This window comes from Sphaerodactylus townsendi, linkage group LG05 (genome assembly GCF_021028975.2).
Source record: "Sphaerodactylus townsendi isolate TG3544 linkage group LG05, MPM_Stown_v2.3, whole genome shotgun sequence".
Lineage (NCBI taxonomy): Eukaryota > Metazoa > Chordata > Lepidosauria > Squamata > Sphaerodactylidae > Sphaerodactylus > Sphaerodactylus townsendi.
Window position 1 is genome coordinate 35,027,953 of NC_059429.1, and position 27,413 is coordinate 35,055,365.

The 27,413-nt window shown below is 39.2% G+C and overlaps 1 protein-coding gene across 9 annotated transcripts in view; it reads right to left on the reverse strand.

Moving 5' to 3' along the window:
- The window catches only part of NTNG1 (netrin G1), a 295,249-nt gene that overhangs the window by 19,958 nt on the left and 247,878 nt on the right, over nt 1–27,413 (reverse strand). For 5 of the 9 annotated variants that reach the window (XM_048496740.1, XM_048496735.1, XM_048496738.1 and 2 more), the window contains one exon: nt 17,074–17,211. The exons of the other annotated variants lie outside the window; for them this stretch is intronic. In XM_048496740.1, coding sequence (XP_048352697.1) covers nt 17,074–17,211 — 138 coding nt within the window. The remainder of the gene's footprint in view (nt 1–17,073; nt 17,212–27,413) is intronic. 9 annotated transcript variants of the gene reach the window in all.

Sequence of the window (27,413 nt, forward strand, 5' to 3'; positions counted from 1 at the left end):
GCTCGTCTAAGTTAATCTCCAGTACTTTAGAACATCAGTTCAAACAGCGCTTTAAATACTTTGCTCGTAGTTTCCTAGCCGCCAGGGCAAAGAGAGCCATCTTATAAGAAACATAGGAATCCATATCAGATAATAAGAAAATCAGTTTCTCATCGTCAGACAAAAAAGCTGTCCTAGGTAGTATTGGCTCCAAAAACCTTTTCCTTATTTCAGAATATAAAGGACAGAAGAGTATGTAATGGAAGAGATCCTCAGGCTCTTGTTTTCCACAGATACAAAAGCGCTGAGAAAATGGTACTCTTTGAAATCTGGAAAAAAACCTGACTTACGACTCTGTCCTTCTACTCCAAATCTAAAATCTCCCATGGAAGCGTATTGTGATAGAGGCTGTTTCCGCACGGGCGGAATACAGCATCGCACCAGCGGCAGCCTCGCAATCCCCAAGTGGCGCAAAGCCGCTGTTTCCGAACCTTGCTCCCTGAGCGAGGTTTTTCGGAAACAGCAGCTTCCAACTGCTGCCATGCGAACGGCAGTGGCTGGAAGGCGCCATTTCCCCCACTTCCCGAATGCCTTACTGTCCGTCCGACCTTCTGGCATGTCACCAAGGCCAGGGGACATGCCCCCTGCCTGCGGGGGCGTGTCCTCTGGCCTGGGCGACGCGTCAGAAGGTCAGAAGGATGGTAAGGTGTTCAGGCGATGGTGCAGCCTCCACGCAGGCTACGCCATCTTCCCCGCCCCTACTGGGACCGTTTGTGCGAACAGTCCCGGTGGGTGCATCGGCGTCATATACCCCGACACACACCCTAGCGTGGCAGTGTGGAAACGGCCATAGAAACACAGAAGAATGACAGTATACTCTATAAGGAAATGATCAATAAGCAGGGAAAAATTAAATCATGGCAAGAGATAAAGGAAGAGGGCAAGAGAATATAATGGTTGACATATTTCCAGTTGGCATCTAGACTCAGAAGAGAATTAAAGTTACAGGGAGGAATATTATGTAAAATGTCAAACTTTGAAAAAGAGATTATGTCGCAAAAACAACTTTTGATGGGAAGAATATATATCTTGTTGAAATATGAAACAGAAACAAAACAGGTAAAGGTCTGCATGGTGAAATGGATGCAAAATCTTAAAGAAGAGATAACTTTTCAATAATGGGAAACATTATGGTCCAAAAATATTAAACTTACTGAATGCCAAATGTTAAAAGAAAACTGGTATAAATTGTTTTACAGATGGTATATAACTCCTGAGGTTAGTAAGAAGGTGAGCAAACGCAGTAATGGTCTTTGTTGGATATGTCAAGAAGAGGTTGGGTTTTTTTTTCACTATTAGGCATTCTGCCTGAAAATCTTCCAAAGAACCTTACTGTACAATGATTGCACTTATTAACAGCTGCCAGGGTAATAAGAAGAGTTTGGATTTATATCCTCCCTTTCTCTCTTGTAGGAGACTCAAAGGGGCTTACAATCTCCTTGCCCTTCCCCCCTCACAACAAACACCCTGTGAGGTGGGTGGGGCTGAGAGAGCTCTGAAAAGCTGTGACTAGCTGAAGGTCACCAGCTGGCATGTGTGGGAGTGCACAGGCTAATCTGAATTCCCCAGATAAGCCTCCACAGCTCAAGCGGCAGAGCGGGGAATCAAACCTGGTTCCTCCAGATTAGAATGCACCTGCTCTTAACCACTACACCACTGCATCCCGTTGGAAATCTGAAAGAGATCTTATCACAGAACTCTGGGAAGGTAAAGTTAGAAAATATGCCACAAGGGTCAAATTAAGACATTTTGTAAACAGTTGGTCAAAACAAGAGTTTGATGAGAAATGGAATTGTATTTTTTATTTGAAACTGAATTGATTATGTAGCAATAATAATAATAATAAGATTATTTATTTGTTAATGATTAAGATATAAATAATTGATTACTAGATGCTTATTGCTGCTTTGGAACTAAAGGCTAGAAGGTAACGAATTTTAAAACTATATAAAGTTTTCTCTAAATAATATTACTGCTATGGTTTTAAGATCCGATGTATTAGAGTTAATATATATACATGTATAGCTTGTGGATAGCTGTATTTTTTAAAAAAATTCTTCTTTCTCTAAATTATTATTTTTGTCTGTGAATTATATTTGAGAAAATGAATAAAATATTATTAAAAAAGAAGTGTATGTCAGAAGATTTTTAAAAATCTCTTAGAATATCTAGTCTGCTTTCCTTGCCTGAGTCAAGTTTTGGGGATAAGAGAATGAAAACTAAGAAGTCTAAGTATTCTCCTTTCAGATTTTCACAGTTGCTAGGGGTGTAATTTGAGAGATGAATCAATCAGATTTCAATTACGCTAATACAAGATTGTTATAAAAAATCAATATCCTAGCGATCCCTAGAGAAGTACTGTACAGGTGCTGATTATCTTTAGAAATGAAATAAATTTGTAAAACACACTTATGATATTTGAATGCTTCAATAAATAAATTAATTGCAATTCATGATCTCTATGTTCCATTTTCTATTTCAGGTAATCAATTCTTTGACAACTCATTATTGTCCCTTCACCATATAAACTGGACTGTCAATTAATAGTTTGCTAAATGGAACCATCAAATAACATCTGAATAAATGCACATAAAGCTAACTTAACAAGAAAAACACAATACCGAATTCAACCATTATTTGTTTTGACAGATTCTGGACAAATATCCATATTCACCACTTCTGAATGGAATTATTTATTTGATCTCAAGTAAGATTATCAGTTATACCTTTGGGCAATGCTGCCTTAAGGAGAGCAAGGGGGTGAGTTGCTTTTCTATGTTTAAGATGTGTTTTTGAGCACTACTATTTCTAGCTGGCTTGCAGGTTTTACACACTGACCATGGCTATAAACATACATGTATAAATTAAATACAATCTTCTTGCTTCAAAACAAGGATGACTGCCTTGATAACATTAGTAACATATCACAAAAATAAAAACACTACTAATATTTATATTTAAATTATTTAAAAATAAAATAGCTGTATAGGGATGACTTAGAAATATCCAAACTGAACCAAAACACTCAGAGAATTCTGGGAGTAATGAAAATTTATAATTTCAGGAATGTTTTGAGTTTTGAGCATACTAGGAGCCAGAGGCATAGCTATCAGGGAACCAGGTTATGCGTGTTGCCCCGGGCGCGTCAAAAATTTCAGGTTCGTTTGTGGGGCTTTTGTATTTTGGGGTGTTTTTTCAGTTTTTGGCCTGCAGGAGGAGCAGTTTTTAGGCTAGCAGCACCAACATTTCAGGGATTTTTTGGGAGACTCCCCTGATGATACCACCCAAGTTTGGTGAGGTTTGGTTTAGGGGGTCCAGGGGGTCCAAAGTTATGGACTCCCAAAGGTGGTGCCCCCATCTCCCATTGTTTCCAATGGGAACTAATAGGAGGTGGGGGCTACACCTTTGAGTGTCCATAACTTTGGACCCCCTGGACCAAAGTTCACCAAACCTGTCTGGTATCATCAGGAGAGTCTCCTAAAGATACTCTGAAATTTTGATGCTGCTAGCTTAACAAATGCACCTGACAGCAGGTGCCCCCCCAAATTTCCCCAGATTTTCTTTTTAAATCCACCCCCTTTGGCATGGATTTATAGGGAGAATCTGAGGTCCCCAGTTTAAACATTGAAAGTAATGCTGTTTCAGGGTGGGGGATAATCCACCCCCAAACAGCATCACTTTCAATGTTGTTTTAACAGGGGACCCCAGATGGATTTAAAGGTGGATTTAAGAGGAGAATCTGGGCTCCCTAGTTTAAACATCATTGAAAGTGATGCTGTTTGGGGTGGATTCCAGCATCACAGTGGCTGCCCATGGGGGAGGCCACAAAACTCAGATTTTATACCAGGCTACATTTTCCCTAGTTATGCCTCTGCCAGGAGCCAAGAGGGAGAGAGAAGATGGCCCTGTCAAATGGCTGTTGGGTGCTATCTCTATTTCAGCCCTTTAAATTCTACAGAGCCATTATTTTTTGTGACGGTAGGCCTGACCTCTGGTTTCTGCAGACAGGTCTACCCATAGAAATAACTATCCCTTTAAAATGTAAAGTGTGTGTGTGTGTGTGTGTGTGTGTGGTGGGGGATATATATATTTGTTGTGTATTTCTCATAATATATATACATTCCCACTCTCAACACTTCTGCCTTCTGCTGCCTTAGGGAATGGGAAAAGGAGACAATTGCTACTCTCCCCTGCTCTGCCACCCCATAATACCTGAAAAAAAAATCCCAAAACAGTAAGGGCAGTCTTGAAAATCTGAGTATTGTAAAGCATGTCCTCTCCAAAATCTGGATTCAAAATTATTATGAAAAAAGTATGCACCCCTAATATCCTGAGTGTATGTTAATAATGCCCAGCTCTTAAAGAAAGCTGAAAGACTGCTCTTGGGCTATTGCTTTTATCACATGGTCAGATGATTGATAGTGTGAACACCTAATATTAATGTGAATGTAATGAAACAGTACCACACACTCCATAGTATGATGTCAGGAACTAGCTCTGCTACAGAAGCAGTCACTGATGCTGTGGATGGGCAGCTGTCTCTTGAGGTGTCACATAAAGAACACTTGTGTTCTCTCCTAGGCCCTTTCCGCACAGGCCATAAACGGCGCCCTGGGGACGGCAAAAACGCCGTCCCCAGGGAGCCGTTCGCACAGGCGGCGCTGCCAAAACGCAGCAGCGCCGACCTGGCTCCCCTCCCCCTCCCCCAGGGCGGCATCAGGCCACCTCCAAAAACCTCCCTCCTGGAGGGAGGTTTTTGGAACAACAGCGCATTCTCGGAGGCGCGGTGCGAACGGCACCACCGGGAATGCGCTGTTGTCCCCGTCCCTCTCCCACTCACCTCGTCGCCGTCGTCGCCCTGCTGGCCTCCGAAGGCCCTCCCTCGCTGTCCTCCGACCCCTGGAGGTCGGAGGGCAGCATGGGCGGGTCTACGGAGGCCAGCAGGGTGACGACGGTGATGAGGTGAGTCAGAGAGGGATGGGGAAGGGGCGGGTCGGCCGGCTGCCATCGCTCCGCGGCGCCGTCGTCCCAGCCGGTTCTGGGACCGTCCATGCGGACGGTCCCAGCGTCGTCGGGTTGGCGTTCATTATGCCGACCCAACCCCTTCCGCCTCTGTGCAGAAGGGGCCCTAGAGTTATAGGCAGGGTAGTGAAATATAAGATTTTACAACAAACCTTGCTAGATGGTTCCACATCTGAAGCGTCGCATCTGAAATCACATAAACTTTGGAGGCACAGTCAGTAGTATAAAGCTGGACCTGGCCATACCGAGGCTGCAGTTCGGTGCTGCTCAACCTGATCCAGCCCAGTGTTCAACTCTGTACCTCCCTCCAAACTCCATGTGGGCACCTGCTGCCTCTGAGGTCCACTGGAGTTCAGACAGACATATTTTTCTGATTTAATAATCTGAAAATGTTGGGAAAACACTCAAAAGTTGATATATAGCATCAATTTTTTGTTTTTTGTTTGTTTTAATTCTATCAAACCTAAACCTCAGAAATTTTGAAAAAAAGGTGCCATGTGTATTCCATGTTCCATTAGTTACTTCTAAGAGACCCATTCTTTCAGGCAAGTTAGTTTAGGATTATGACTTTAGCTTCCAAGCATATCTGTCCACATAGTCTCAAAATTATATAGAGAAAATGGGGCAAGGATTGGGTAGACATGTGCTGAAGAATTACAAAACTCTCCCTGAATGCTATAGTATAGAGGAGAACTATAATATCAGTTCTATTAACTAAGGTAACAAGTAGAAGCCTGATTTACAATCATTTTGTTGTGTATTTCTCATAATATATATGCTCCACATATATATTATGTGGCTGTTAATTTATTTGCTAAGCCATGGCACTAGGACTGTAAAATATATGATGAAAATAAATAATCTCTTTATTGGAAATCTCTCTCACTCATACCTCTTAAAATATGATATGATATTGAAGATTTACAGATTTTTCTAATGTTTCCAACCAAATAGGCTTAAGTAAAACTAAAATATACCTTGTACTTTTCCTTTAACTATCTGCAGTAACACAGGCTCAACAACAATGATCTGTCTTTTCCAACAATTACAGTAAAGTATTACATTTATAATTTTTTAACATGCATACTATTACAATCATGCATCTACTTTGACAGTTTTTATCAAAAGGATTGTACCTTTGGATGTAGAAGTATGAGGAAATAGAGATAAAATGAAATGTGGTAATAAAATGTGGTAGAGAAAAAATAGAATCTGAAAAATTGCAAATCCAGCATTATTAAAATCACATTTTCCAAATAAAACTGATGAAAGATTTACTCATGGAAAACATACTGTTCTGTACAGTTAATTAGGTACACTGGTGATTTCAATCAGATTGCATTTGCTATATTTCAGTTGTAAATTTCAACTTTAGAAGTATGAAATAAATTAGATATAAAATAGTTAAGTTAGTTCCTGGAGGTTTTCTGATAATGAGTAGTTATTTGAACATTTGTCAAAAGAAATTAATGAAACTGAGAAGCATGATTAACCTCAGTATTGATACTGTAATGTGCTAAGGGATTGTATAGTGGTGACAATTAAGCTTCTGGCAGGGACTGGCTCAGCTGACTGTAGGTCCTAGGAGGGTTGGCCATTCAGAAAGTCCTCTGCAATAGGTAGTACTGGATGGGCAGAAAACTATGGACAACATGAGACCCAGGAAAACAAAATTGGAAGCAGACGCACCATGAGAATGAAGGGAAGCCATGAGGCAACAGTCTTAAGGGCTAAAAGAGGAAATAAGGAGAATGAAGAAGAAGAGTTTGGACTCATACCACAAGGAGTCTCAAAGCAGCTTACAAATTATTTCCCTTCCTATCCCTACATCAATACACCTTGTGAGGTGGGTGGGGCCAAGAGAGTTTTGTGAGAACTGTGACTAGCTCCAGATCACCCAGCAGGCTTCATGTGTAAGAGTGGGGAAACAATCTATTTCACCAGATTAGGTGCTCCCCACAAGTCCTTGTGGGTTCTTCACAGTGCAATAAAACTAAGCTTGGCCAGGCAGATGGCACTACAAAACTGGTCCACAGTTTTCTCAGGTAAAGAATGCCAGGGGAGGGAAGACTCAAAAGCTGGATACAGAGAGGCAGAAAAAGGTAGTTTGGCTGGTTGATGAGAAGGAAAGAAAGAAGCAGTAAAAGGGAAAAGGCTATGGGGGCTGTTAGGGAAGGAAAAAGGAAGCAGTGGGCAAGGAGAAAATGAGTTGGGCCTTACAAGGACTTGTGGGTCCCCGATTGTTTGTATGTATGTATGTAAGTAAGTAAGTAAGTAAACACAATATACTGATGTGAAATAACCAGCTGAATGTATCTCGAGCCCTCTACTAATTTACTTGCAGCACATGATGAACCAAATATATGCAATTCAGTGCATATCCCATACAGAAGTTTTTAAGTGTAAACTGGTGTGGTAGTGCAGTAGTGTTTGAAAATTGGGAATATGTGCTAAATGATTCTTTTAACTATAATGGGGGTGGTTGCTTGGGTCACTAAATCTGATGTGCTGTTGTGCCATGTAGACAAAGAAACCCCCAAAGTCTCCATTATTTTTAAATTTAAAAAAATTAGGCATAGCCATGGAATATCCAAAATGAATCCAGAAGTTACGGTAAGATTAAGGAAGATCTCAAATTTTGTATACCTATTGGATCAAACTGAAGATCCCTATTCTGTTTTTGCTTTTTCCTCAAGCCCCAGACTCTTTATTTTCATTTGGTTTCCTCACTATGAGTCTTCCCCATAAAGTGTACTCATTTCTGCGAGTTATTTGTGTGCCAATATGTTGGCCTTATATGTTAAATATATATTGTACATATAATGATGTACATCGTGTGTTTAAAAAACATATACGCTGATTATAAAAGTCACGCATCATGCATACATAATACAATAACTTTTACAAAATGAACAGGAAAAAATAGATTACTGAAATCACTGACCAAATTATAAACAAATAAAAAAGAAATGAAATAAGATTTATCTCTAAATTAAATATATCCATCTCTAAATGAAGTAAATTAATTTATGTCGTTCATCTAGTGTACAAAGAGATGAATGATGTCAAATAATGCATTTCATTGCTTCCGCTCAGTTGAACTTAGTTATTCTATTGGCTGTTACTGCATCTGTGGAAAGTCTGCAAGGACCAGCCATGCCTTGTAAAAGCAAATTGGGCTCAGTGCTTGTTGTCTACACATTTTGAATTTCAGAGCAAGAATTTGAGTTCAAATATCTTTCAGATTAAAAGAGAATTTCATTCTGCATCCACAAAATGGATAATCTGCCAAATTTACTTAGATGCTTCATCTCATTAACAGTACATCCTGCTGAATTATCTCCTGCTGGCAGGATTTTTTACAATTATAATGGGGATGCAGTGTGTACCTGTCCTGCTTTCAGGCTTCTTTACACACTGAAAATCTCCAAATTGTAAGCAGGTGAAACTAGGCATGGATGATGTATCAGCTTGTTCACTTGCTGCAAGGACTTGCTTCACTAGTATAAACGGGTCTGAAACCAGATATTGGTCAAGGAATGCTTCCCCCATATTATTACTGTTATTTATTTAAATAACAAATCAACTACTTTATTACATATAACAACACATGAGAGGAGGAGAGAGGTATGATTGCCATGCTTCAGAAGCTGGAAAACTGTGCTGCCAAATTCACTTTTGTTTTGATGCACTAATGAGAGGAAAGTCCGTATCATCCAGTGGAGACAGTGGAGACATCACAGTAGCCATCACTAAAACCACCAACAGCTAAAAGGTATGTCTCTGTGTGTGTGTTTATGTGTTTATGTGTGTGATAGATCAGAGGATTAACACTGTTCTCCGTCTTCATATTTGCTGACAAACACTCCTTGCTTGTCAGAATTCTACCAGATTCTACCAGATTGCAAGAAAGCTTCTTTCACTGTGAGAATTGTGTGTGTGTGTGTACACACACACACACACACACACACACACACACACACACACACACACACACACACACACACACACACACACACACACACACACACACACACACACACAATTCTCACAGTGAAAGAAGCTTCATTTCTGGACCACGGCCACACAGCTCGGAAAACCCACCAGAACCAGTTGAATCCGGCCGTGAAAGCCTTCGACAATACATTGCCTTGTAACTCATATACACTATAAATATATCAAATAGTTAAATAAGTAAGACTAAGTAAGACCAGCGATAAAAGGCAGTTTAATCACAGCTACAACATGTTCCCAATGACTTAGGATAAGCCTATCAGGCATGCAGACAATTGCACAAAAGAACTAGTGCCATGGTGGCGAACCTTTGGCACTCCAGACGTTATGGACTACAATTGGCCTTGCTGGTAGGGAATTGTAGTCCATAACATCTGGAGTGCCAAAGATTCGCCACCACTGGACTAGTGGGATGGAGGAAATGGCCAGTGGGAAGAGAGCCCGAGAAGGGGATGCTTCTAGAAACTGGAAAACCAGGCATACAGCTCTCTACTTTTTAAGCCATCATAGATATCACTAGGCTGGCTCCAAAACTATCTTCCCAGTTGTCAACTGGCTTGCTTCTCTGGCTTGCTTCTCAGTCCTGAGTTAAAATGAGAGAGGTGGTGAGAAGAAGTAAAATCTAATGAAGAATGGCTGATCTACAGGAATATAAAATGCTTTTGTTGATATACAAGTTTCCTGTTAATTTGGGTTCAATTTAGGGAGGGGGCAGCAATATAATCCATTCTTCAAAGCATCCCTTTTCTCTGGTCTGTGTAGTCTAGAATTCAGTAGTAATTTTGTGAGATCTCCAGGCTCCACCTAGGGTCTGGCAACTAGGGTTGCCAACTCTGGGTTTAGAAATACCTGGAGATTTGAGGGTGGAGCCTGAAAGAGTTGAATTTAGGATGAGGTGCCTTGGTTGGGTTTAAGGCAATCCACCTTCCAAAAAAGTCACATTCACCAGGAGAAGAATGATGAGCGAATGAATGAATAAATAAATAAATGATTAATGTAATCTGGAAATAGCTGTAATTCCATGAGATCTCCAGTCCCCACCTGGAGTTTGGTAACCCTAAGCCTGGTAGCAACCTCTGATTGTCTTGATACCACCTGACGTGCATGGTTAAATTAGGTATGGCTATTTGCTACTGTTCAGCAGCAGCTACTTGCCGGTAGTAACCCCAGAAAGAGAGAATGAAGCAGGAAAGGGGGAGAGAGTATGAGGGCTTTCAGAGAAGGGAAAGAGGAAATAGTGGGGAAAGCAGAAATGAGATGTCATTGTGAGTTCCCGCTTGTACCTTCCTAAACAGCACTTTGTCATGTTTTCCTATCAAAGATGACATCCATGTAGCTTCCATGTGTGGGTTATTCCACAAGGCTGGAATCACAACGAAAAAAGCTTGTGTTTTGCCTGAGTTGAATCACACATTCCAAATGATGGGATGACAAGTAGAAATGGGAACAAAGAGTCCAACATAGATAGGATTTTTGTGGTCAAAGGGGGTGGGGTAGAAAAACTGTATGTGAAACTGCGGGTCATATTTATTGCATATGGTGGAAATCAAGAGTTCCTGAACTTTCAGTCTCTATGCTTTGTGTTAGGACTACCCTGGCTCCAGTTATAGTGGGTAAACTTCCAGCAGCAACTCCTGATGCCTGAAAGTACTTGGCAGGGTGATGATGAAGTTAAAAATAGAAATGACACTCTAGCATTCAAAATGCTCCATGGTAAAAGCATAATGTTCCAAGTAAATGCTAGAGTGCTGTGTTGATGGTATGATGTCTCTTCTTTATCTACTCCAGACATGACATCACACTTTTGATATGATGGTGTCCCCCCATGTGCCTGCCCCAGTCTCCCACCAGCTGCCACTTGCTGGCTGGCAACCCTATAATGAATGAATTATTTGTAAAAACTTTATATCAAAAGTGAGGGTTTTTTTTAAAAAAACCCTCACTTTTGATATAAAGTTTTTATGTTATTTAGAATGTTATTTAGTTCCTTTTTAGGTGTTTTATTCACCAGATATCAACACTCCCACATTTTTTGATGTTTATCGTACTTTTTAAAGCTCTTCTAAAACGGTAATGAATGAGCAGTTTATGAAAAGGTTAAGGCTACAGAAAACTTCAACAGGAGGAAACATTTAAAGCCATGCCTGCCTTGCTCGTCATTTCACAATAAAAACTGCCTTTGCCTGCATTTGTTCAAATGAGAAATGAATAATTCATCTTAATTAATGGCATTATACGTTTCCCCTTCAATAGATTGCAAACATAGATTAAAATGGTAAATTGCTATCAAGCCATATGTTTTATTTCCTGCACTTAATAGAAGACTATCTTCGGGGGGGGGGGGGCTTACTTTAAATTTTATTCTGAGCTATTCCTAACTTATTGCTTTGTTAAATCCTATATTAAAATATTTATTATAAAGTCATCAAGTATTAAACACTGAAAAATTATACTGACTAAAGAAAACAAATGGGCTTCCAGTTTAACATTTTATGTATTCCTATTAGGCTTGAGAACTGATTTGAAAATGTCAGAAATTTTCGGTCAAGCCAAATAAAGCCAGTATCCACTGGCTTTATTTCAGTTTTCCCACTCTATTTGGAAAGAACTGTTCCAGCAGTGTTTGAAAGCCCCTGCAGGGCTTGAAAAGTGTCAGAGGGGAATAGATTCTGCATGTGGGGCTGATCTATATCCAGCTGGCTCTTCCCTCACCAGCACTTCTCAAGGTCACCAGGGCTTGAAAAGTGCTGGCGGGGACAGATCCTGCATGCGGAGCTGATTTACAGTGTTCCTCAATGGGGTTTCACTTTGGGGTTTCATCGCTGTGGAGCTGAGGGGTGCCCAGCTGCTGGTGCCTTTGCGCTCTCCATTAGTGGGGTGCCTCTTGCGCCAGTGTAGGGGAAAGCACAGTACCACATCCAGAGCCCAGTTGGTCCCCATCTGGACTGGGTTGCCCATCTCTGCTAGGCGATGTGCTATCTACCTTTTAATCAATTATTGACTAGGCTCTTATTATTAACTACTTTAATCCCAGGAGATTCTGTTCAATTTGAAACTCAAAAATCCAGTTTGCATCACCCATCCCATGATGTCACTGAAGGGACCCTTCATGCCTTCCTAGTTTCTAAAGCTTCTGTTTCTTTCTTTGCCCTTCTTTTGACATGGTTATACCTCTGCACACACACTGATAATCTGCGATTAACATCTTGGAGTGGTACGATTGCCCCTTTACCTTCTTCTTCCCAGCTGCTGAGTTTTCTTCTTAACCTAAGTGTTTGAGAGCGTCAAAAGGTACATTCATTGTTCCTGGGGGGAAAAACCCTCCACAATCTCTCTGAAGCTTTCTTTATTACCTTCAGGTCTACTATACATTATGCTCTTTATCCTAATGTCTTAGATATAGTTGCTATAGGGCTTTTTATCAAGCAGTTTCTTTGCATGCTCCCATAAATAATTTTGAGGGAATCTTTATAGCACATTAGAGAGCTTGCTGCCGTTGCTGTGCTTGTAATTTCCTTTCATACAATAATAAATTCCCTTGAGAAAAAAAATGAGGTAAACATGAAAAGGGGCCTATTGAAAAGAGGGGCAAAGGTTATGGAATCTTGGAATGAACAATGTGGGAATCAAGTGGATAGCCTGTAGCTTAGTGTGAAAGATCTAAAATCCATGCTTCTCTAAAGGTGACACCAGAGAAATATTTAAGTATTTTAAGGGGGAACATAGCTTCAGACATTTTGCCTGCTCTGGCCTATCTCCAGCCTCTTGCTTCCTCTGAAGTCCCAGGTTAATATTTGTCTAAATTCATTGAGGTAAACAGGAAAAATAGGTAAACTCCAAGGCAACAAACCCATAAAAATGTAAATATAATTTACAATAACTCAAATTATTAGAAAACATTGAGAATCTCAGCATATATTACTAAAAAAAACCCAGGTTGATACTGAATATGCCTTAGCACAAATGTGTCCTAATGGAGATTGCTTTCAAGGATGCAGAGAGGGAAAGAACAGTGGAGGAATGGGGAGATATCTTCACAGTGTTATCTCACACCTTACCAGTAAAAACTAGTTTCTTTCTTGTATTTATTTATATTCAAATCACTCACGTGCCATCCCCCTCAGGGGTTTTACCATCTTTGCCAGTGAGGTTACTGTTGCCCTAGCTATCCCAAACTGATCTAGCTACAGTGATCCAGACTAGACTACTGCAACTTGCTCTATGCAGGGCTACCCTTGGATCTGCTTTAGAAACTCCAACTTGTGCAAGATGCGGCAGCATGGGTCCTTACAGGTGTTGCCCTACCCTTCATACCTGCCTTACAAGTGTTGCCCTACCCTTCATACCATCAAACACTTATGGAATAATGGATTTAATATGATTTTTCTACTTCATACAATATATATATTGGCAAATATCAGCAACCGTGTGTGTAGTAGAGTGTCCTGAAACCAAAAACAGCCCAAGTGCAAAAAGGTCTGTTTGCAAGATTAAATCACAGAATGAGTTATTCCAGTTAACAGAGACTGGAAGCCTCATGGACATTCATCTTGATTATCACACCACGCCAAGATTGCTGCTACACAAAAAACCTAGGAAACTCCCTACTGCCAGATTTTTGCATTTCCTTTGCTTTTAGAAACCATCTCCTTAACAATCATTCCCTGATCCACTCAAAGCCTCAGCCAAATCTGAATACCTGGGCAGAGACTCTCAAAAGACACTCTGCATAAACCATTTCAAGGCTCCCCTGATACAATCAAGAAACAATTAGCTCCAATATCCCGGTACTTAGAAAACAATAGATGAGCTATTAATTAGCTCAACCCAGCAATCCCAGCATGGAAACCCAGAAAATCCAGGAATAGAAACTTACTTGCTCCTGCCTCAAACTATGCTATGGGGTATAAAAATACAGTGCACCCCAAGTTCTTGCTGGCTCTACTCTAGCACTAGCTAGTCAAAGACAGTTCATTGTGCACAACAAGAAGTAAACTGTTGGAATAATGTGAAACGCACAAATAACACATTCAGAAAGATAATTCCTGGGTTAGGAATGGGAGATTATTAGGCAGTAGGGAGGGTAGTACACAAACAGTATGTGTATCTTATTATATCTTATTCACCTAATCCTATACCTATTATATCTTTAGTTACCTAAATCAAAAAAATGCATGGGAAACTCTAGAAAATGAGGACTTCTGAATGCAATACCTGCTAACATATCAGCAAAATACTTGTGTATATCTATCTGGATATACCTAGAGTTCATAGTTAGAGTGGATATAAAATGAATAAATAAAATAAAATAAATAAATTTCAGAACTTACTTCCCCCTTCCCCATTATATCCTCAGATCACACCAACTAGTGTGAGATTTAGTGAGCTTCATAGCAGAGTGTGGATTTGTACCATGGTCTGACAGACTAACCACTATGCATGTTGATTCTCTTTTTTTGTGCATCATAAGAACAGAAGAATGGCCCTGTTGGATTAGACCAGTGGTCCAAGTAGTTCAGTGTCCTATCTTACATCATGACTAACCAGTCCCTCTGGAGCAGTGGTTCTCAACCTTCCTAATGCAGCAACCCTTTAATACAGTTCCTCATGTTGTGGTGACCCCCAACCCTAACATTTATCCATTTTACAGATGGAGAACACTGATGCAGAGAGTCTCAGGTGACCCCTGTGAAAGGGTCATTCGACCCCCAAAGGGGTTGCGACCCACAGGTTGAGACCCACTGCTCTGGAGGGCCAGCAACAGGGCATAGAGATTGAGATCTTTCTCTTATGTTGCCTCCTGGCACTGGGATTCATAGGTTGACTGGCTCTGAATGAGGCGGTTCCCTTGTGGTCCATGCTTTGTACTTCTTTTAAACAAAAATGTTTTCTCTTAAAAATCATATATATTTCTACATTTTGTTATTTATGGGTTTGATAAAAATATGAAACATAAAATGAGGGACATCTGTTTTGATCCATGAGGCAGTGATATTTAGAAATAATAGATAGCTCTTTAAAATCAAAATTTAATTTAATTATCACAGCACTTTATGATATTGGTTAGATCTTGTGAAACCTATAGAAGCTGTACTGGGAGTGTGTGCTTGTAATATTAAGATGATCTCAAGAGATAGCCAAATATAATGATCAAACCAGTTGTATTGACCCGACTTCAAAGCAAATTACAGTAAATGTGGCAAGGGTGTTTTCAAGAGTCATCTTGAACACAATCCCAAAATAATCATTAGTTTTGAAGAAAATAGTCACAAAAGAATCTGCAGTTTACAAATTGTCATCAGAGCAATTTTTAATGGAGATTCCTGGATAACAGCTCATATTCCTAGTCACTCTACTATATCAGCTCTATAGCGAGTGGTTGGCAGCAGTATCTATATCACAGCTACCTGGAAGGGCCAGCTCTAGATAGTGGTAAACCTGAACATTTGCCAGACTCAAAACTGGCAAAGTTGTCTCCATCAAACAGGACTGTTACTCACCCCTTGCTCCTATCCAGTCAACACATAAACATAGTCAACTTCTTAGGGTGGAGGGGTTGCCCAAAGTCCACTTTTCCCCAAAATCCTGGATCTGGCATTTATGTGAACCTTTGATGATCTGTTATAGATCTGGAATACGTGCTAATTTTAGAAGATATCTGGCATGCATTAAAAGATGAAGAGAGATGTACATGATGACCACATGGTAGAACTGATGAATACCCAACTGGGACCCCCTTCCCCCAAGATTATGAGCAGGGAATAAATGGGAACACATCTGCATACACCACATGGAATCATATGATAAGCACATCCAAATCAAAGCCAGTTTCCAATAATTCACTAATAGAGAGCTGGGCTAAATTGGTTTAATGAAATGTTTGCTCACTCTTCTCCAGAGACTTCTATTGCAAGCCTACACTATTTGATGAATTCTAATTGGATAATTGCATTCCACCTACCTGAAAGGCCATTCCTTTTTCTATTTCTCAACAAATCTCCCGTTTTTGCTGCTTTCCTTGTATGCAAAAATGGTGGGTTTGGCAAGCACAAGAAAGTGAAGATGTAGCATTTCTCATTCTTTTAACTACGTATATGGACACTGGTATTGCCCCTTGGGCTCACACATTTCTTCTTCTCTTATCTCCTACTTTACTCTTCTCTCTTCCTTTGCTTTTTAATGTATGTATTACTTCAGTGTATACAATAGTATCTTACTATAGTTACATTTAACTAAAGTTGAACCCTGATTTCAAACTCTGGTTGAAATTTAACCATGGTAGCGACGGACTTGATACAGATGTAATGCTAGCTGTGGTTTAGAGTTTAAGACATGTTATGACTGCAGCACATCATGAGTAGTGGGCTCCATTTAGATTACTGCATCATTGGTTGTTAAAACCTGACCTAGGAGAATCTCTTAACAAACAGCATTATGTTACCTGGAAAAATATCAGCTTTTCAGATATTTCAAAACACATTTCCAATAGTTCAGCTTTCATGTTAGATTCATATTAGCCAAAAAATGGAAAAACCCAGCAGATAGTAAATACGTAACTCTTTAAAGAGAGAACATGGCTTAATGTATGAACAGTGGCCAAAAAAGGGCCAAAAAAGGGCACAAGGTGCACACAAAGGGACAAATTCATATATATAGCCCTGCTTAGCTTTTGAGCTTTTGGTATGACTTATATACTTATAGCTCACCATAACTGAATTCATTTTAGCAGGCAAGACACAGAGATATGCTATTTTAGTGTAGGCTTCTGCAACCATTAGCAGAAAGAAAGAGGGCACTAAATACCATATGGCAACAAATGGATTGCATAGTCGATTTATGGCCTCCATTTGAAAGTTCTCATTAAACTTCAAGCAGAAGGCATTTTGAAAAGCCTCTAGAAAGATTTTTCTTTTCTTTTCTTTTCATTGCTCTAGGGGGTTGCACATGTCAGGGCAGAGAAGCAGAAGTGAGAGGGGCAGAGGTAGGGCAATTACTTACATTGGCAACCCTGGATGTGCCAGTTATATTCCGGGAGACACTTATCACACTTAGGCCCTGTAGTTCCCTTCTTACACTGACAAATTCCTTTTTCATTACAGCGATCACCGATTGAGCCAATAGGGTTACAATTACATTCTGCAGAAACAAGACAACACACATAAACTCGGTACAGGGGTAAAAAGTAATTCATCACCAATATGGATAACTAGTCAAGTTTTAACCATAAAGGAAGACTGTTGAATGATGGCAGAGAGGAAATTATGGCTTATAAGGAAATGTGTTCATTGGTTTTGTACCACTGTTGACTAAGGATCTCAACTTAAATGGGTCCTACCAGTGGTACCACCACAACAGAACAGCACAACAGCTTTTTAATAAAGGTGAACAGCGATGGAATCAGAAGTAGAAGAATGCATCTGTCTGTTTCTACTTTGCTTTCTTCTACACTTTCTTATCCTTTATCATTCCATGTTGTGGTTGGGATTCAATGTTCCAGTATGGAAATGCTGGAGACTACAGATATGTTCCTTTTTAATGACCCATCATGAAAATGAACAGAAATGATGTTAAGAATGAAACTGCCATTATCTTCAGAACAAACTGACAAGAGGTTCTGTTCAGACTTTCAATTGCTATTTAGATTGCATTAACATTAGGAAAGCTTGGTATTTTAAGAAACATTAACATACCCATCAAGGTAAAATGTGCATTAAATTATTAAAATAGTCATAAGAGTCTGTACATGACACATACTGCTGTTTTTAATGGTCCTGTAAATGCACTTTGCTAGTTTCCAAGGTAGTCTTCCTTTATGTTTATAAGCATTAGTTTAATTTATTCCTGGCATTTCAAAGATGGAGTTTACAAGTTTTATTTATTAACCATGCCAGTTCATCTTTTATTATGCAGTACCAAACTTGAGAAAGAACAATGTGAGGAGCATTTGAACTACAGTGTCTCAGTGCATAAATGAAGGATGATTTTACCCAAAGGATTCCATTTATCTTTGTATTACTGCATCTGATGTTAGGGGTGGAAAAATGGAAAACAATGACATCCATGTATTTTGAGACTATACTTTCTTCAAAGTGTGTCTGAATTAAAGGCTGTATTGATTAGAATGGAATTTTAACTCTGTAGCATGCCATCTCCTGGAGCAACCACACACTTCTGAGGCAGTGACTAGGAATCGCAGCACAGCTGCTTGGAGAAAGCATGGGGGATCCCACTCACTTGTGGCTATAGTGTGGGGACCCAGGGGATGCAATGAAAGTGGAAGTGTGAGGCAAAGAGAAGACAGTGTGAGAGCAGAGAGAGGAGTCAGGTATACAAACGGAACTAAAACTTTTTCCATGTTATTGCAGTTCTCTGTGGAAGATGGAGATAATTGAATTCAGGGCCAAGCAGGCTATGTTAGGGCTGGCCAGGTCTGATATCTGGGAAGGCACCCCACTGCATAGCCCAGTAGTCCCTGTAAGGTAACTCAGGGGCAAGCTTCCTACCAGGATGGAAATACACCAGGGAGCTGAGTAGTCTCAAGACCAGCACCACCAGCAGATAGAACACCATGAAGACCCCTGCCCTGACAGGTATCCTGAAGAAAGGTGGAAATAACCCTCTCAGACATATACACCTCATAACAAGTTCCTTCGTTTTGTGCATCTCTAAGATATGTCTATTTTATCTGTTACCCTTTTAGCTCCAAATCCCTCTTTAGTAGCTAACTGGTGAGTCGTACTGAGAAGGGGCTGGAGATGTAGTGAGCCAGGCCCCACTACCATTCTGCTAAGTGGGCCACCGAAGATACCGGTACTCCTTCTATTAATATTTTTTCCCAATGGAAGTTGAGGTTTGATAGCTACGTAGCTTAAAAACCAATTATCAGTTTGTTTGTTTAAAAAAATGTCTGTTGGGGAAAAAACCAAAAATAGAGTATAATGATGTATTTAGTTTTTTTCCTGGCCTTTTTAATGTTTTGTTATTAGCACTTCTGGAATGTCTTCCCTGAGGATTTGATTTTGATTGCATATATACTTGTTTCAATAGACTACAGGTTAATAATAACTTTGCTAACACGCTAATGCTATCAGATGCAAAGACTGCAAGTCCTTCTTTTGAATTTAGAGATCATGCTGGGTGAGCAGTTCTTTTTTTCTTTTAATCATCCCATTTACATTTATTCCCTAGAGTTTCATTATGAATAAGTGAGATCATAAATGACAAAACAGGAGGAGAGAAAAAACACATTGAGAATATTTTAACATTGCAATTTAGATATAAAGTTTAAGGAGAAAATGTTATGAGTATCAAATGTGACATCTGTTGCTCAAATCTTCAGTCACTACAAATTGCAGATGGCACTTTCCAGGTAGGATAAACTAAGGGCTACTGGAGAGAGTTTTGGCAAAAATATATGTTTTCTAATTACAGTCCAGCATTAATTAACAAAGTTCGTAACAAAATTGCTCAAACTACCAAGGAGCAGCTAGGAATGTCGTTTTAACAGAGTGCAGACCCATGGTTACTCAAGATAAATGTATTTAAAGGCAGATATATCCAGACAAATATGAATATGTTATAAAAAGAGGGGATTTGATAGTGCTGACTTTAATAAGATAGGAGACATTGAATCCTTTTCTAACAGTGCAATCCTTTGCAGAGTTTCTCCAGTCTAAGCCCATTATATTGAATGTGCTTAGGTTAGAGTGACTGCATTACTAGTCATTGGAAATTTAGCACTGACTACAGTGCATCTGATACTTCAGCCAGCTAACATTTATTTAGGGAAAGTAGGTATATTCCAAAGACAAATTGAAAATTGTACATGATATCCATAGGGCACTCAAAGCCAGAATACCCTTAACTTGGCAACAAATAAGTTGGACAGTCAATACTATCAAATCTGATGAGTTAATGAAATGATTTTTTTAACCTGGGAAACTTGAAGTGTGCTTTGCCATTGACTTTTATATGTGGCCTCTATTAACTATTGTGACCTTGGTACGTGAACCTATGTTGTACATTGAGCATTTTGGTGTAATGATAGATTTTTTCAGTGCTTAATTGATTATGTTATCCACTGTATTGGTTTAGAGTTTTTTGTTATTGATCTTGTAACATACGGCTCCCTATTGGGCAACGAGAACTAATGTGCACCACAAGAAATTTACATAAGTCCCAAAAGGTCATCAGCAGATGGTGCTGCTTTCTAGAACAGCATAATTAACTGTTCTGCCTTTACCTTCCCCAATCAGCCTCTACTGGTGGTTGGAAATTCTGCCACATTACTAGACTGGAGTAAATCTACATAGGTCTTTACTGACACTAGCTCTTAGAGCATACTGTTCATTGTACTTCTGTATCAGCCATTGCTTTCTCTTACAAGGAGGCTTGGGCAACACAGAACTTATGGAACTGTGAGGCTTTCCCAAGAGGCAGAAAGGTTTTATGCTCATTTGTTCAAACTAAAACTTTTCAGGTGTGACAGTGCCTTCAGTTTCAACTGAGAAACTTGGGAAATGTCACAGTATGGCACTGTTTAGAGGGAGAGCCTAGAAATCAAAAACAAAATTGCCTATCAAAGGCAATGTGACAAGGGCTACATAATGCTATTGATTACAGAGTACCAAGCCAAAGAAGAAAAGTGACTGTGGATCCAAGCATATATACAAGTATGCCCGATCATCCAGCAAATCTAAGAACATTCATTATCTCTAGATATGCATGCAAACTCCATCTGGAGAATAATGCATGTTTGGATTAACCTGGGCAAACTGAGTAGAACCTAATTGGCCAATTCTGGAATTGAATAAAAACTAGTTAATGCTTTTCCTGTGCATTGCACCATTTTTTTAGTGTTAGCGCCAGTTTTAGATTTGCTTAGAATCATAAATAACATAAAAGGAACTTTGAGAAAGCCTGCTTACATTTCTTCAGACACATATATAATTTTACAAAACAGTATACAATAAATAAATGAATAACCTCTTTAACTTTCCTGTATCTCAGAGGCAACCAGTAATTTCAGTTTGTACCACACTTAAGCAGCCATACACTCCTTTTCATCCTGTGATTCAGTAGAAAGAACATAGGTATTTATCCTGCCACTCTGCTCAGCGCAGTTGAAAACCTTCCTTCAGAGTAAAAAGTCTTTCTCCAATGTAAGTGGCTTTTTGGCAGAGAAAGAGCCATTTTTGTTGAGGTTAGGCTCCATTGGCTGAATACAGTGATAGGATAAGTGACATTATCATGAACTGAGCAGTGCAGGGTATGATCACAAAAATGTTTGCAAATGTGATGGCCAAACAAAATGTAATGAAGATTATAGAAGCTGCTGCCAGTCCTATTTATGCAGAACCTGGCTCACACTAACATTTCCTCCATGTCTAAAGATAAACAAAGGAAGATCAGGGCCATGGTTGCTCACATGTGTCTCTGCCTGGTATGTCGGGCATTAGCTGCAACTCCAAAGTGAATCCATCCCACCGTATTTGATATATAGTAAGGTGGCAAATAGTGAAATAGAAAACAAAGCTCTATTGAGCTCCGTGACTTTTAAGGAAGAAACAATATATTATTTACATGGATATGTCTTTTTTACTTGTACTCTAAATGGCCCAGCAGGTTAGATAGCCTGAAGCTTCTAATGAAACTGCTTGTCCAAATGAATCCATTCAAATGCATTGTATATTGCATTCATATAATTTCGGTGTTGCCTACTGCAGAGTAAATTACATGATGGCCCTTGTCATTAAAGCTTAAAAGGAAATGCCACAACTGTTTGATCACTGATTGCAATCCAAGTATTATTATATTCTGAATGCTCATTTAATCTTAATCAACACAAAGCACTATTAAAAATTTGACACATTTTTATTGATGATATTTAAATTTCATTTTTAAAAATGAAATCAGTGTAATGGCTGACCAGTGGGTTCAGAAATTTCCTGGACATCTGCCCCTGTACCATCAAAGAACATGATGATTAGTGTGTCAGTTTGTTTGCTTTAGAAAACACAAGCTTTGAATACCACAAAACCAGCATTTTCAGTGGTTATGGCTGACTATGGAACGAGGGACCATTTCTTTTCATTTTGGATAGGGTTGCCAGCTCCATCTTGGATATTCCTGGAGATTGGAGGGTGCAGCGTTTGGGAGGAAGAGCTCAACAATGTGATGCTTTGGCTGTCCTCCATAGCCCCTATTTCCTTCAGGATAACTGATCTCTGTAGTCTGGAAAACAGTTGTAATTATGGGAGAACTCCAGGCTCTATCTTGAAGTTGGTAATCCTATGAATACCAAGATTCATTTATAATGAGTATTTATTCCATTTTATGAATTGTCAGAGATGCAAACTTTCTAACTTGAGTTCAGGAAATTTATTGGCATTAACAGAATACCATGGTTGGCTGCAATATCAGCAGCTGGACCTGGGTGTAAAGATACGCCCGAAAATAAGAATAACATCACTGAAAGACAATGTCATTCAAGCTAAAATTGAGAATGGGGAAGGACTAATAGTTTAACCTTGTTAAAGGCCTGGGTATAAGTGGACAAACAAGATAGGGGCAAAGCTGTGGTTTCCAGAGGGAGGGAGAATTGGGAAAACTGACATCCTGTCTTAAGAATACTTAAATCTTTCGGATATATTGTTAGATGCAGGCCTATATTTCTTTAACCATACTTGGCATTTTCTCGACATGATGGTTGCTGAAAGTTTTGAGATGTACTGTAGTGATCCAATTATATAGTTTTTATTTGTTTGTTACAGATTTTCACTTGGAGCCACTGGAAGGTTTATGCGAATGGGATTTTTTATCATGGGGCACCACTGCCCCTCTCCCTCATTTCACCTGTAGCCAAAATACCCTCTGAAAAGTTGGCCCTAGGCAAGAGGAAACTGGCAGGAACAGTGTAATGACAATGTTGGAGGTCTGCTATCGGAGAGTAATTTTTTAATATTACTTTCCTTTACACTTTTGAACATTTTCCTGCACCTTTCCCTTTGTTTGATACTTCAGCCAACCATGCGGCAACTGCCCAGGGTTATAACCACAACACATTTGCTTGAATCAGGTTAATAAATACTAACAATCAGTTGCCTTTTTTCATTTCTCAAGAAATTTTCCAACCTGATTCAAAAAATCTAGTACAGCTTCTAAATCATAAGTCGACCACATGACTTTGAAAAACTCATAGTTCATGCAATCTTCTATCTTACTTTAAATTTAAAATAAATGGACAGACATCCCAGTTATTGGAGTGTAGCATTTCAGACTGCAGGCTGCTAAATATCTGAATATTCCACCACATATTGTGTATTAAAAACAACCATATCAAAGGCTGGCCTAATTATATATTTTTTAGGAAATATCTTATGTGGCACAATATTCAAATGTCTAATATCCCATTTATACTCTAAAATAGAACAGGAAGTGGATGTATCATGTGGGGCTTCTTTCTACGTGCTTCTGATTTTAGTTAGTGACCACAGGTCTGTCATTTCATTGCTTGGTTATGCTAAGTTTAATTTTCTGCTCTATTTGGTATATGACATTCTTATGCCAACCCTATCATATATGACATCAGTTTTCCTTTTAGACTGTGGAACTGAAGCTGAGGAACTAAAGGGTCACTTTTTGACCTAAGCAACCCACTGAGCACATAATTATGTGACAGTGGAAACCAAATGTCCTAGGTCCACATTGTCTCTTGGCCATGGCTGTGCAACTTGATTCTATAGAATTCTATATCTTCCTTGGAACAGAATTTCAGTCCATTCAATAGGACAAGTGTCTACAGGACTCCAGTCTTAATATTTCCATGTCTCTGTGATTGCAGAAATGAGATGTTACCATGTAACATTACACTGTTAATTCCTGCCATAGTCATGGATGCAAAATCCAGGTGGTCAGTAACCAGTGATGTTTACAAAACTGAACTTTGCCATTGAGATGATGGAGAGGGCAGTAAGTGGGTTGCTCCACCTCCCATAAGTGCTGTTACATGTGGAAACCTGCTACATCCTATTCTTCCTTCCCAAAATCAGTCACTGGAACAACACCCCAAAGATCAGGATTTTCAGGAACAATTGCATGCTGATACTTCTCAGTTTCTTCCACGTTATTTTGGAAGAAGTAGGTGCATGAAAAAAATATATATCTCTCAACTTGCTGGTGAACTCAAGTCTCTCCCTCCTTGAAACATGGAAAGCTCTCAGAAAAATATTTTCCTCAGTAGGTCTGATTCAGTAAGGAGAGAATCGTTGTAATTAGTATTCCATGAACATGTGTTTTTCAGAGAACTGTTGCATATCAGTGTGTATTTGCTCTATGTTCTTTCTTCTCTTCTGCCAATTATCAGCATAACAGGAGAAAGTCGGGAGTGACTGTCGTCTCATGTATATCCTTGCAAGATTAGAAAGACAGGAGTCTTTTGTTTTAGAGACCTGTGCTTGGCATTCACGTTAATAGCATTGAACAGATCAATTTATGTGGCTGCCTTATTAGCTGCCATACTGAAGATAGTATTAAGTACAGCATAATTGTGTTCAAAACAATTAAACATTTGACTTCAGTTAGTGACAAGTGAAAAGAAAACAAATCTGGTATGTGTGTATTATGATGCTGATTTCTTTTATGAATGTAAGTTTTGATTTTTCCCTCCTTGAATTATTTAAAAAAATACATATTACAACTGTTCTGCTGTGGTGCTTTTATTTTACACCATATGCTTTAACTTGGTTTACTCTCTGTGAGATGGAAATCAAATAATCCACACACACAAATACTGAAAAGCATTCAAAAGCAATACTCTTAGATGCATAATAAAAAAAGTTCTCAAATGTGTAATAAAAACAAGCTAGGATCTCTTTGTAGAAATAGGCCACATTTTTGAGACAATTTGATATGAGATGGCCATGAAATGAAGATATATTATTTGTGTACTCTAGTATATGTACATCAGGGAATGCACAACAGGATTCCCTAAACTATTTTGGAATGATCGTTCGTAAGTATAGCAAATCTTTAGTAAACTCATCATGGGAAGCCCAATTCAGAGTGTGTATGGGAGGGTGGACCCATATCAGGAGCTGGTACAGCCTGGCACCAGCATCAATTCCCACCCTGCTGAAACAAGAGGCGAATGCACTGGTGGGTGGGTGACTTCCCTCAGTCAGTGGGGGCCGTATAGCTCCATGGTACCTCACCTGGAAGCTGCCAATCGTTCCTAGGCCTGCCAGTTTAGAAAGCTGTGCCAATCATCCCTAGGCCTGCCAGTTAGAAAGCTGTGCCAGAGTGCTTGGGGGGGCATTCTAGGGTTGAACTGACCTTAATTGGCTTCCACTGCCCACTGCACACAAACGAAGCTGGCATTGAAGATATGTCATGCTTTTCATCTCTGTTGACCCTTATGGGGGATTTTTGCTGACAGTGTTAGTTTTTTCCCTTTTTGGGTTACCTGTGTCATGGGTAGGGCAGGGAGACTCTGCAGTGTCACCATCCTTGCCTGCCCAACAAGGATTGGGCTGTACATTAAGTACATATATGGTATGTATGATATCCTACATATGAGTGACAGGAATCTAAAATAACTGAGCAAAATCAGCAAAACTACTGACATTTTCATTTGTTTTGAAATGAACATTAGTGGGAATCAAAATAAATTAATGAATCTCATTTCTTCCACTTCCACTTGTTGCAATGCAGAAGAAAATTTTGGTTGTAATGGTTATTCTCTATCTAATTTGGATGAAATGTTACAATTCTATCCCGACTGAAAGGATCCTGCTTGTCAGATTTCAGACAGATAGAAGAAAGGCTAATAATGATGTAGAAAATTAAAATAAAATATATATTGCCTGCTACAGCATCTTTCTTTTCTGTACAATTTCTACAGAATTATCAGGAACAGTACCTTTTGCCCAAAGGAAAAACTCTGCCAAATTTTACAGTGATTGTATAAAAGGTCCCATTTTTATTGCCAAGTAAAAGGAAGACTGCTGAGTAAAAATAATGGCCACTTTAGCAACTAGAAAGCTACCTAATTATCATTAAATGTGGGGAGACATCTGTATTGGCCAAGGGGACACCTACTTTAACAGGACATTTTCAGTCATTAATCAAACCAACTGGGAAACATTTAATCAATTCAATCATCAAATTAATCAGGAAGCATTCAAAGTAAACAGGAAACATTAAATTAATCATGAAAAGTAAACAAACAAACACTACGGTCTTTTATTTCTGTAATGTATGTGTAGAGGTTAATGGAGAGAGAAAGAGAGGAAGAAAGAGATGAAACTGACAAATTAGGAAGCATTTAATCAACTATCAAAACATATATTCTATCTCTTCTCTATTTCCTACTGCCTATAAAAATGAGACTCTTTTAGAGGTGTCTCTGGAATTTGGCAGGTATTATCCCTTGGGTGAAAGGTACAGTCCCTGAAAATGTCACCAAAATAGAATGGAAAGCAAGATAAGCCATGCGAGTTCACCTTGTTTGTGCCCACTTCTTAATAAATGGCAGAATATATAGCAGTATTCCAAAGCAGATTTTCCCTGAAAATGTCACTCCAATTAGGTTTTCTCTCAGAGATACAATTATACATATATTTCTCTTGAAAACAATGGAAAACTAAAATAATTAATGCAAGAATTAATGAAGCAAAACAAATGATGCACTGGAAACAAAAAAAGTAGAAATTCACACATCTGTAGTGAGATCTGCATCAAGAATTCATAATACATACACTTTTATATGTTTATATGTTTAGGACCTGATGTATGCTAGATGCAGCTCCTACCACTTTTTCAGCAGACTTAATTTTTGTGGCTTTGTTCAACATTTGTGGCTTTGCCCAATGATAACCAATAGAATCTACCAAATGCTGCTTAAATGGTCCTGCTCCACAAAGGATCCCACCTTCTAATCAGAAGTTTCTGGTAATCATCTACCTTTGGTGGTGAAGGGGGGAGGGAGCTTGCAAGGAGGCATGTTTTGACATCTTTATTTGAATGATTTTTATTTCTGTAAGAATCTGGGCTTGATGGTTTTCTAAGGTAAATGAAAATATACTGTTTTTAAGTGCAGGACAATCAAAGTGAACCAACATTGTTTGTCTTGATTATACTGTGTTCAAATAAAGTTTGAGATCAGTGTGATCGCTCCGATTTCAAACTAATGTGAGGTCATTTCCTACAATTGTTTAATTTACATAACTGGATGAACCTGTTACATATGCTGCATTAAGCCAGGTCTGAGCTTTGCAATCTTAAATTCTGCAACCAATCAGACATAGCAGGGCTTCATAGTGGGCTGTAGTAGCAGAATT